General features: G+C 43.9%; 1 protein-coding gene across 1 annotated transcript; it reads left to right on the top strand.

The window, feature by feature from the left end:
- The first annotated feature begins 383 nt into the window (after window positions 1–383).
- Window positions 384–7,292, top strand: LOC104283267 (prokineticin receptor 2). The gene is made up of 3 exons (XM_009881423.1): window positions 384–531; window positions 2,054–2,730; window positions 6,420–7,292. Exons 2-3 carry the CDS (start codon window positions 2,234–2,236, stop codon window positions 7,114–7,116), a joined length of 1,194 nt encoding a protein of 397 aa, XP_009879725.1. The 5' UTR covers window positions 384–531; window positions 2,054–2,233; the 3' UTR covers window positions 7,117–7,292.
- The last annotated feature ends 5,693 nt before the right edge of the window (window positions 7,293–12,985 follow it).

Below are 12,985 nucleotides of genomic sequence, written 5' to 3' on the forward strand. Positions count from 1 at the left end.
CCCTGGGAAAGTAGTTCACTCTCCTTCCTCCCCCTCCTCTCTACTGGGAGGTTTGTGTTCCGCTTCTGTGTCGCACCAGGTGTAGGTAGCTGCTGCCCAGCAGAGACAAAACTCAAAGAGCAAGTGCAGACCAGGATTTTACACCTTCCATGCTCAGACTTGGTAACAAAGCCGCTCTGCCGACTCAATGCATTCATGGGGTTTAAAGCAGGAGGGGGGGGGAAAAAGAAAGGGCTGTGCTCTATTGTCTCCATATCGCACTGCCTCTTTAAAATCAGAAATGCATGGACAGCTTCAAGGTGCCTCCCACTGAGAAAAGGCTTTAGATGCACGCATAGAGACAGCGGAGCCATCCTCCCCTGAGCTGCAGGGCAAACCTGCTTGGGAGAGAAATGATCATTCAGTGAAGTCCTCTGGCTGCTTTCAGTGATCCTTTCTCTGCTCCAGTGACAGCAGCACATTTGCAGGGGAGAAACCTGGAGGCTATTCCCAGGGTGCCCAAGACCTCCAAGACGACAAGAGCAACTGCAGGTACAGTTAGCTGATAGTGTTATGTCAGTTTGTGGATGGTTGGGTTGTCTTTATTTGTTTTGAAGCTCTCTCTCGGTATTTCGCAGGGAAACCTGTCTGTCTGAAACAGATACTGCACCTTGCTTTGACCAACATACAGATTTTGCATCCAAGTATTTATTTAGTACTTCTCTTAAATAAATGTTCACATTTCCAGGCAGCTGTGGGAAAGCAGTCTTGTAAAGCAGTCAATTGTTTGAGCTGTTATTTAGTTTCAAGGTTTAGCTTTCTGTGATTCTGTTGTTCTGCAACTCTCAGTTTGAAAAGCAACGTGAAGACAGAAGTTGTACAAAAGAGTTTCTCTCAGAAATTTCTTAAGTATTGGTACATCAGGGGCTGAGGGTGGTTCCAGGGAAAAGAGGGGGCAACAGCTCCACTATGCAGACTGTCCTTTGTAGCCATGATGGCCATTGTTCAATAGCATCTGACACCCTGAAGAACTACTGTCTCAAAGCAGAAAAAGCGGTAATGTCCCCTGATTCTCTTCTGGGATGGGGTGGAACTGTCCTGACAGCTGGGAGTCTGTGGCAGATGTGGCATGGGAAGATGCAAGAAGACAGCCCTCTCGGCATTTTGATACAGAGTAGAGGCAAAATTAGGCAGTAGATCAGATTTTTTTTCCTCAGTGTGGAAAATAAATCATTTTTTAACACTTGACACACCTGGCAGGACAAAGAGGGGAGCCTGCTCCTCCCCGCCTTTAAAAATTCAAGGCACTTGGTCTTGCTTAAGGAATATTTTTCCCGTTCACCTCAAGAGCCTGTTTGTGGATGCACTCTCCCTGTGAATGGCACATTTGCCTTCACAGCAAAGCCCTGCAAGCTGGTCCACGGGACAAAATCTTGTCTACGCAAATTGGCAGAGCTCCACTGGTTTGAGAGAAGCAATAATGAATTACGCTGGCTGAAAATTTGGTCCCCCCACTCAATTAATGGCTGCCAAAAAGGAAAGTGCTGGCTTCACTATTTTTTTTCGGTCTTGGCAACTCTTAATTAATTAAGAAATGTATTTAGAAGCCAGGACCATCAGTTCTCCTTTCATTCTCACCTACCGCATCACTCTGACTGAGACATCTAGCATAAAGTAAAAACTTTGTCCAAAAGGCACATCAGACACTTTTCAGCAAACTAAAGTGTCATCACATTTTAGGTTTTTTTACCTTGCACAGAGACGACAGCACCGTGAGCTTGAAGGCTGCCAGAGGTTTAAGCTGGATTTTACACTCCTATATTGTCATTTCACTGTGTGCTGAAAACAAAATTTCATCATCAGTAGCTAAAACCTGTGGGTGTAACAACCAGAGTATTGTGCAACCCAAGGGATTTTATGATAACAGACGCATCCTTTCACAGGGTATTTCTTCCCACTGTGCACAGCCAGCAATAGAGCTGTGGGGCAATAAGGTGGCTATTGCTTTCCCTCAAGCACAGTAATTTGCTGTAATTTCCTCTCAGGAAATGTTTTCCTCTTTTTGTTGCCACAGGAGGAGATAAATGAGGCTGCTGGTCTATAATCTCATGGGGACAAAGACAAGGTGACTCACTTCTCAGAAGGAAACTTTGGATGAGGTCTGTCACCTGCCACCGTCGTGCCCTGCCACCCTGGGTAATTCTAACGTGAAACCAAGGGCCAGCCAAGCCACGCGTGTCAAAAGAAGACAGACATGGCCATGGAGCAAGCTGAACATAACCCAAATGCTACCGTCAACCTCAACTTTGCTGCAATCTACAATCTCCACGATGGGGATTTAACCTCCTTGCGAAACTTCTCCTTCCCTTTCAATTTCAGTTACAGCGATTACGACCTGCCACTGGACAGTGAAGAGGACATGACCAAAACCCGCACCTTCTTTGCAGCCAAGATTGTGATCGGGGTGGCTCTGGTTGGCATCATGCTGGTCTGCGGCATTGGCAACTTCATCTTCATTGCTGCTCTCGCCCGCTACAAGAAGCTGCGAAACCTCACCAACCTGCTGATCGCCAACCTGGCCATCTCAGACTTCATTGTGGCCATTGTGTGCTGCCCCTTCGAGATGGACTACTATGTGGTGCGGCAGCTGTCCTGGGAGCATGGCCACGTCCTCTGTGCCTCAGTCAACTACCTAAGGACTGTCTCCCTCTATGTTTCTACCAATGCTCTCCTGGCTATAGCTGTTGACAGGTAAGTAGGGTGCTATCACTGCACAAGGAGGTGGCCAGAGCTTCTGGGCTTGGCTGTCCAGATTCCTAGGTTCTTATCATGCTCTGCTGTTCTGTAGGGTCTGATGTCAAGGTAGGTACTACGCAGATCTGGGTATATTGTTTCATAAAAATCTAATCACGAGGTCATGACATTACCCCAGAGAAAACTCAGTGGAAATTTCTTGATTGAACTTTTCAGGCGAAAAGAATTTTGATTTATTAAAACAATTTATTTTTTCATAAAAATATGCTTGATTCAAGTGCAGGAGAGGATTTATGAAATAAGGGAGAGATGAGAAAGAGAAAGACAAATCAGAAGCACCCAGAGACGAGGGCATTCATCAGCACTGTAATAACCCAAATGATCCAAACCATACATCTCTAAGGAACTTTCACTACTAGCGAACACAGCTTTTCTGAGTCTAACCTTTTCTATAAGCAGTGAAGTAAATACTCTTCAGTGAGAGAAATAGTTGACTGGTGATACAGAATTTGACAGGTGAGTTTATGGCACTTGTATTTATGGCACTGTCCAGAAAATGATAAAATGCTATACCAACCCAGTTCAGCAGAGAGTTTCCTACAGCATTCACAATGGGGTCAGTAGAACATGATATCCACCTGCTATACTACTTGCTTTGTGCTGCAATCCTGAGCTATTTCTATGCCTGCCTCTCACTCCAGGAATTTTGACAATATAATTTAATTGTATTCTTTCTTATGACTCCTGTTCTCTTAGCCTCCTGCACCGCAGACTCTGAAGGACCCACGCACTGAGGATCAGCTTCATGCTGACATAAGTCTGACATGACTGACTCACAGAAAGCCAGAGACCCGCAGAGTAAACTCTTTACAGAAAGGCCATCACAACAAGTCATCTTTTGTGAACAAATACAATGTATACCTCTGTATATCCTCTGCATACGCACACTGTATGATTCCCAACCCCCCTTCCCTTTTTTTTTTCCAATCTCTCTCTTGTGCCATTTTATGTTCTAGTTAAATGTTGCATAGTTTTTGGTACCTGATCCAGAAGACAGCTCAGGAGCAGTTAACCCTGCTGATGGTTGTATAGATACAGCTTGTGAGCAGCTGATTCAGCTGTTATTGACGTCAACAGAAGTCTACGGAAAGACTCTGGGGAAGTTCAGAGATGTTTTGCCTGGTGTGGGGGAAAGGACAATCAGCTCCTCTGAAACAAATACTTAACAAGTGTCTAACAAAATAACCTTTGAACAGCAGCTGAGGACTCAGGGTTAAGCTTCTAAACACTATCATGTATGCATTGCTGTTTTCTACTACTTATCTTTTTTCAACATCTAAAAAAATTTCTTGGAAAGCTCTGCTAGTGCATCCCAGGTTGGTGAAGTAACATGGGTCATTGAGCCCTTATGCCTGTTAAGAAATCAGAAGAGTTCTAACATATCTCCCCAAGCATCTTTAAAAACAATCCTGGAAATGATTAATCACTAAAGTTTGTTGTAAGAACACACTGTTTTGGTTTCACCGCCTTTTTTTTTTTTTTTTGTGAGCTTTTGACTTGGTAAACAGAGAGAAACCTCGTTCATTTAACAATCAACCATTCCATGTTGGTTATGTCATGTGGGTCATTGATTTCGGCCTCTAAAAAGAACAGGCTCCTAACAAAAGTCTTGCCATGCTTAGACCATTTAAAAGGGCTCACCTGTGTAGAGAGGGTAAGCCTGTCCCACAGGATTTCCCTCGTGTAGGGCTCTCTTTCATCTTCCTTGATGTCTATTCGCATGAAATGTAGGAATTTCACATATTTAAGGCCGCATCTACACTAGAAAATAATGCAATGTGAAAGGAGAGAATCTGAAGAGCAAGCGTTTGTGCTAAAGGTCGTGTCCATGCTGTAAATATTTTGTGGGATTTAGCTTTAGCTGGGTCCCCTGTACTGAACGGCCATGGGCACTTGGTGCGTTTTATGTACACTTTTGGGCACATCCTCCAGGGTAGTTTCATCTGAACTCAGTTCATGTGCTCCAAGACCACCCCACAGTAACAGGCCAAGAGTGGTAAGCAATGACGATCAGGAAATCCACCACAAAAGCTCCCTCCTGGGGTAAACAGAGATTTACCCCATCCAGCCAAATGTTCTGCTGAGTGGATATGCACACTTATGAACACATACACATTATCCCACAACCTTGCGTCCACAGGACCCAATCTAAAAATATTCATTTATCAGCTCCACAATGAGGCTGGGTAATTCTGCTGTCCCTTGACACCTAGCCTGCACTATTAAGAGTGACGAACAATTCATCTGCTTCCAAGATCTGGCTGATGAAAAGCGCCACTGACTTTCCATTTTATGTTAGAATGAATATATCCTGTGGATGCTATCTATGAATAGAACATACACAGATAGAAAAGCCTGTGAACAAATGAGAAGTTCCACTTTTTGAAACAATCCTTTGTGTTAAATACAACTGTACTGGGAGATCTGGAGTGTCTCTGATGAAAATCTCCTTTTAGCAGAAATATCCTAATCTTTGTGGAACAGTGTACTCTAATGGAAACTCTGCTAACATCTATAGCTTCTTAAAAAACCAAGCCCCCAAACTCCAAACAAACACAAAACCCCAGAGTGAATGCCATCTGGTCCTAGCCCCTTTTTAACTGAATCGAGGGCAACTGATGTATCTTGCAAGTGATGTACTTCCATTTCTCCATGCTTCTTTGTGAAACACTGCAGCATACCTTGCAGCTTTACAGTCATAAGAAGTGTAAATACCTAACTCAAGTTTTATGGCTTGGCATATTACTTAACACAGCATATCTGAGATTAATTAGCAATAGTCACCACCAGCAGGCAAAAAAAAAAATAAATAATTGCATGGGCAGAAAATGGATACACAGTCCTTTGTTGGTGCCTTGAAAACATGCTCATCTGTAACCATTCATTAGCATCAGCTTCAGCTCTTTGCACCCCATGGAATATCCAAAAAAATAGCAAAAGTACTGTTATGTATATTTCACCTCTTGGTAAGAAATGCATATTTAAATAGTTCTCTGCCTAGAGAAAACACTTTTCTTGTTTCTACATTTGTCTTTTTACCTGCACCTGACTAGGTGTTTATTACTGCGTCTTTCAAACTCTCACTTGAACACGTGCTGTCCACCAAAGAATTTCCAGACGCTCTATTATGGCACGTCCTGGATGTGCCATCACCTGTGCATTGTGCTAGATCCTGCAAATATACTTCTCACTAATAGGAATATTCCCTCTTTCTCCTCTTCCAGTCTTTCCGTAACTCCCAGACATGTGATCTGTGTTAAAAAGTTTGTGATACAAAATTCTTTTTCAGTTTGATCTTGTTAACAGGTGGGAGTTTTAAGACTGAGGTCTTAAAACCACCCCTAGACAGCCTAACATAGGCTCAGATTTTCAGACTGCCAAGTACCCACTGTCTTAACAGACTCTTCAGCCACTCGCTCAACAGTTCCTGCCTAGATTTAGGAACTCGGCTCTAGGCTGCTACTTTGGAAAATTTTTTTAACTGTCTTCATCAACAAACTTGTCAGGCTCCCTCTTTAAGAATGACAGCAATTTCCTTCTGCCTAATTCTGTCCACTTGTCTTTTGACGCGTGTTCTGATTAATAGTGTTTTCAAACTTCATTTTGAATGTATTTGTCTGTTCCAGGTATCTGGCCATTGTTCACCCACTGAAACCACGCATGAATTATCAAACAGCAACCTTCCTAATTGCCTTGGTCTGGATCGTCTCCATACTTGTAGCTATCCCATCTGCATACTTTGCTACTGAAACAGTGTTATTTATAGTGAAAAACCAGGAGAAAATTTTCTGTGGTCAAATTTGGCCAGTTGATCAGCAGATGTACTACAAATCATACTTCCTCTTCATCTTTGGCATTGAATTTGTTGCACCTGTGATTACGATGACCTTGTGTTATGCCAGGATCTCTCGAGAGCTTTGGTTTAAAACCGTACCAGGATTTCAGACGGAACAGATCAGAAAGAGGCTTCGATGCCGAAGAAAAACTGTTATGGTACTGATGTGCATCCTGACTGCCTATGTTCTCTGCTGGGCACCTTTCTATGGCTTTACAATTGTCCGTGACTTTTTCCCCACCATCTTTGTGAAAGAGAAGCACTATCTTACCGCTTTTTACATAGTTGAATGCATTGCTATGAGTAACAGCATGATAAACACCATGTGTTTTGTAACTGTAAAAAATAACACCATGAAGTATTTCAAGAAGATCATGTTGCTCAGATGGAGATCAACATATAACGGAAGCAAATCAAGCACCGATTTAGACCTGAGAACAAATGCAATGCCAGTTACAGAGGAGGTAGACTGCATAAAACTGAAATAGATCTTCTGCAGTTCTAATCTCACGTATTTTGGAGAGGGGTTAAAGAGGAAATAACGCCTCCTCAGAAACTTCTCCCTTGTCTGTGGGAATAACCACCATTGGTGAGAGTCCTCAAAAAGCAGCCTGCTATGCATTTCCACCAGAACTCTTCTCACTGGACTGCTGTATAACCCCATAACTCAGACGGATGCTGTGCTTCAGTTCACCCATCTGTAAATTTAGGATGTAGACACTCATTTTAGAGCTGTTTAAAATTTAAGGTGAACAAAAAGGTCTATGAACGCATTAAAGCGTATTACAATGAAGGAAGAGTTGGTTGCTGATCTTAGCAATGATGCCTCTTTGTTCTTCTTAAGACAAATCTCTTAACCCCTTTGAGCTTATCATTTGTATCTTTAAGCTATTTGGTGTCCTTTTCCTTTTGCTTACCAGAGGAAGGATGGCAAAAAAGCCCATGTTGCTTAATGTTCCTCTTTATCCTCTCAGTTTACCCCCCATGATGGAGCTCCTTGAACTCTACAGACCACCAGCTTTCTATTGTCCAATGTGCAGCATGCTCTTATGAAAGGCACATTCTCTACAAAGCTAAATATTGCTTCACAGTCCAGTGAAAACCTCAAGTCTTTTCCTGCGACACCTTGTTTAAGAATATTTTATCAGCATTCCACTCTGTAGTTTTATGCAATGTTACTCTGTTTATTACGTATTTTGAAATGGCGCAGCTACATCCTGAAGGGACCTGTTCCCTTCTTCTTTCACCTCCAGGCACCCTATGGCCAGCTTCTGCTGCCTTGAGTCACTGAGCTCTTCGCAGAATGAATCACAACATCGTAGAGGTGGGGAACAGTATCTCCAGACTGTCTAGTCCACCCCTCCGCTCAAGCAGGCTCAGCTAGAACATGTTCCCCAGGATTGCATCCAGCTGGGCTTTGACTGTCTCCAGGGATGGAGACTCTACAGGCTCCCTGGACCACCCGTGCCAGTGTTCAACAGCACTCACAGTAAAAAAGTGTCTTCTTCTGTTCAGATGGTGTTTTCTTCTGTTCAGATGTTCAACGTGTTTTACAGTGGGACCCATATAAAAGAACAGGATGTTAGTGGGAAGAAATCCACCCTGCTGAGCCAGGCCCAGACATCTTTTCAAGTCTGTGTACACCTTCAAAATAAAGTACAGGTAGCGCCAAAATATCGTAGAGATCTTCAGACAATCTGTCCTTGAGTAGCTCGTTTTCTGGTCAAACGTGAGGAAACAACTCAAGATGAATTCTGCATTGCCTCCTCCAGTGTTGTTTTTACCATTCTGATTTTGTGCAACTCCAGGATGGGTGTTTCTTAACTGATAATCGTGATAAAGCAGGTGACAGTAGCAGTAATACCTACTCATTTAAACTACCCATAAGATATCATAGACTTTTGTGTATTGAAATCAAGTCTTTTCTATCGTGATGACAAATGCTTCCTGTTTTAAAGTATGTGGTACTGCCTACTTTTGGAGTAAATGGCTTTTGTAAATAATTTGTCTATTTGTGAATTTAAAGTGAGCAGGAAATCCTGCTATTAAAACAATAAACATAGAGTCAATATCAACATTGTGAATTATTTTTTGTATTTTTCCCTCAGCCATAATTTTCCTACCCAAGCGACTAATGTGAATTATCCCATTTCTGCTAAAGAAAAATACTAGGCTGACCAACTGAATTTAATGGCAAAAGGATATTCAAATCCATTAAAGTGCTCAAATCCTCTCATCATTAGCTGCTCTTAAAAAATACACGGTAGAGAGGATCTCATAATCTGCTCTGTTAGGCAAAACAATTACTGAAATCATTCTTCAAAATGACATTTTTGAATAGAGTAAGTACTAAATCCATTTGTTTCCCAGCCTGCCAAAGAAATTTAAAGGACCAGAGAGTTGCAATATTTCACCATCAAGAGGCTTAATCTTGTAATTTTTCCTTTAATCTCATGGTTTCTTCTGAAACTATGCACCCACATTTACCTCCTGAAACCTGTCCTAGTTATTGGGGATTAGCTAGCAATGCTATCTGTTATTAGAGTGTCCTGATACTCCTTGCATCTATTTTTCCTAGACGTTTCTTGGTGCAACAAAGCCAAACGACTGACACTTTTCCACAACTGGAAATCCACCTCAGGCTGAGTTATTTTTTAAAAAGAAGATCAACCCCCACCAAGCGATACAGTCCCAAGGAAAAACTGGGGTAAAGAATTGCTTTAAAATTCTGGAAATCACTTTGAGAGCTCCAAGAGAGTTCTTCTGGTCTGGCCTGCCCAGTATTCTCAACCATCACCGCATCCCTGTCCCCGCAAAGGGTAGTAAAGCAGCAGTTGCCACTGCTCTTATTGCAGATTTCGGTTTTGGGGTCCACAACATTGCCGTATTTTGACATTTTGAGGTCTTCCCAGCAGCAAAGCAGTGTTTCAGCTTGAAACACTGGATAGGGCAGAAGAAAAAGCTGTGCTTTGCCCTCAACTGTATTTTGTTGTGAGCAGCATCCCCAGAAAGATGGGGATTCCCAGTGAGCAAGGGCGGCGGTCCCCTGTTCTCTGATCAGAGCAGCCAAGCTGTCACACTGCTCTTAGTCTCTGTCTTCACCAACTCAACACCCCAAAACTGGTCCCAGGCTTCACTTACAGGGATCAATGCCTGCTCCTAAACTGAGCACCAGTAACCAGGGGCCCAGGGCAGCGAGCCCAAGGGCCTTGCGTAGGGACAGAAACCCCACAGAGCTTTTTTGTCCCCACAGAACTCATTTTGTCAAGGGAGTGACAGGGTATGGCCCCCCTCCATTGGCCAGGGCCTGCCTGCCACCCATGACTGCACTTAAAAGGAGAATTTAAAAAAATATAAAAATCACTTAAAAACTCCCTTTAAGTGCAGAAGTGTGCAGTAGGGACAGGTCCTGAACCGTGTAACTCCCTTGGGGAGGAGGGAGCAGGTAGGCCCTGGTCCAACCAGAGCAGCCAAGGGAGGGGGCCAGACCCCACACTCCCTATAACTGGAGTGAGTTGTGCAGTACAAAAATAACAGAAAGGGGTTTTTTACCCACACAACTCAGGCTAGGGAGCATGGGTGCCAACAGGTGCTCCGGAGATGCGTGTTCCCTCGGCTCCCTGTCAGATGCGGGGTACCCTGTTGCCTCCTGTCAGCCCCTCCCTGCAGAAACATTTTCCCACCTACATTGAACGGCAACATTTAGTGAGGGAATCGAATACAGACCGTACCTACCTGGAGCTCTGTTTGCAACAGCCATGCTTCAACAGAGAAAGAAAAGCACAAGCTGGGAGGAAGTCAGCATCTGTCACGGAGGAGAAGCAGTTCCTTCCAGCACACATTCTTACCCACTAGAAGGCAGTAAAAACTGCAGCGAGACCTCTGCAGCCACCAGCTGCCCACTATTAGCTCCAGTGGCACAGCAGCAATAAGAACTTCACCATGCAGGAGCTGTGGGACGTATCAAGGATAAGGAGCGGGTGGATGAGGCACCCTCCTGAGAGCTGTTAGCAGGGTTCAGAAAACCATGCAGTGAACAAACCAGATGCCATGACATCTCAGTTGTGGCTTGCTCCAGTTTTTATTGCCAAAAGCAAAAATATGGTTCTACCACGCCAGATTCCTGCTCAGCTGTCTTCCGGCGGCACAGCTCCCAAAACCATAGGCTCGCTTCCTTGCGCAGCAGCTCCTCCAGGAATAACTGAAGGTAAAATCCAGTCTCTGCTCCTTCATCCGTCTCTCTGAAAAACAAAAAAAAAGGTGTAACTGGAAACTAAAACGGTGACCCCAAACAGCTTAGAGAAAATTAAGAGAAGAAAAAGCAGTTATTTTCAGCAACAGGCACTGAGAAAACAAAGTATGTATTTTAATAAAGTAATAGCAGGAAAAGAAATTCCAGCTACTGTCTCTCTACCATAGGAGGTTGACCTGCAAGAACCCAGGCCAGGATGGGTCAAAATAGCCAGGACATGAAATTTCCCTGAGGACTGACTGACTCAGGAGTACAGACTTAACTCTGCTCCTTCTTCTTTCAGCCTGGCAGCTTTCCTGTGGCAACAGCACCCTCCAGCTGCTGTCTTGCAGCACAGCATCACATACCTACTGCACAGCCCTGAAAACTGCATCAGCTCAGCCACCTTGGGGCCAGCGCCATGCAGATATTCCCCAGGATTCCCATGCCTCCAACAAGCAGCAAAAGATACTTCAAACTTTCAGCACTTGGGCATCTCGGCACCCACCCAACACTTCTGGTGTCTGCATTCTCCTTGGCTTCCTGTGTCAGGAGGGTTGTGACCCTTGCTAGGAGCTTGGGCTACCCCTTTACAAAATCTTGATACCATCTGTGCTGAAAAACGTCCACACCACTGACCAGAAGAAAGCAGGATTGAGACAGGACAGACACTACTCAATTGGACTCACCAGAGATCCTGCTCTCACTGACAGTCTGTTAGGATTCTGTTGTACAGGCTCCACCCTAACACACATTGCCAGGAAAAACCCCCAAATTACCGATGAGACAGGTATCACTGCAAGCTGCCAAAGGGGCCTTCCTAATACCACCCAGAACAGGAGAACAAGGGACAAAACCCAATAAAAAACGACCAAAAGAATAAGGGACAATAAGAACCAAAACCAAACACAAAGTTTCTCAAAGCACAGTTGCCTCCCTCAAAACCAGAAGTGGCTAAAACTGACAGAAGAGAACACACAGATAGTAAAATTCCCCAGAAAAAGACATCCCTGAGCACAAAAGACCATTGAGGAACATAAAAACCCCATGTAAACTCAACCACCTGATCATCTGTTAGTTCCAGGAGAAAAGAATGTGAAAGGTAACAGAGAGAAAGCATTCATCAGAAGCAGCATGTAGAGGCAGAGCAATAAACTCTGAGTATGTAGCCCTCCAAAAATACCCAAACAGGCATAAATATTCTCCAGACAGCAGAGCACTGAAGGGCTACTACAGGGCCGTGGGCTGAAGCACTCCAATAAAAGCCAACTGCTGAAGCTCTGCAAAAGAGCCAGGTGTTGAAGCAGTGCTCCACGACGGGACCATTAAGCACTTCAATATAACTCAGGCATTGCAGAAATAAAGAGAAACTCCACAAGGTACAATGCTCAATAAAGAGCCATGATGTGTGCGTCAAAAAAAAAAAAAGAAAAAAAAAAAGAGGAAGTTCTACCAAAATACACAGTTACAGAACGACATGTAATACGATACATACACTACAATCAGTACCATACCATAAACTACATACAACTAAAATGAAAAAATATATAAAATAGTGAACACAAGTACAATAGTACAGTACAATATCATATGGAAGACATAAAATAAAATACGATAAATACAACACCACAGATTCCATACACAGGGCACGACACGAAGGACCCCTCTGGGACAACGCAATATATGCCTCCTCTATTCTGGTGCAATGATGGGTTCCTCTGGGGAGGCGTGGAAAATTCATCCGACAGTAATGCGCAGTAAATAGTACCTAGAAGGAGCCACCACGATGATCAACTCAAAGGCAGTGTGATGAAGGCCTCTTCATCCACTCCAAAATGAAGGCATATTCTGAGGTGGAACGAGGAATGGCTCATCGACGGTGGCACACTGAAGGAGCAAAATGGAAAAGGGTTACTATGGAAAACCCAGCAAAGAGCTACTATAAAATGGAACAACTAAGTGCTGCTCCAGAGGAGAGTGCCAAAGGGCACCTGTGCCGCGGCAAGACAAAGAGCTACTGATGAGGGGTGCACCAATGTGCTCCTCCGATTTGGCACGATTGATGGCTCCCAAGGCGTGGAACAATGATTGGCTCCAATTGGGGCAGCACAGCAAAGGGCTCCTCC

Source organism: Charadrius vociferus, unplaced genomic scaffold (assembly GCF_000708025.1).
Source record: "Charadrius vociferus isolate BGI_N301 unplaced genomic scaffold, ASM70802v2 scaffold583, whole genome shotgun sequence".
Classification (NCBI taxonomy): domain Eukaryota; kingdom Metazoa; phylum Chordata; class Aves; order Charadriiformes; family Charadriidae; genus Charadrius; species Charadrius vociferus.

Coding starts and splice junctions, on each gene's coding strand:
- LOC104283267 (XM_009881423.1), top strand. CDS start 2,234: ATGGCCATGGAGCAAGCTGAACATAACCCAAATGCTACCGTCAACCTC. Junction 2,731..6,419: donor CTGGCTATAGCTGTTGACAG/GTAAGTAGGGTG, acceptor TGTCTGTTCCAG/GTATCTGGCCATTGTTCACC.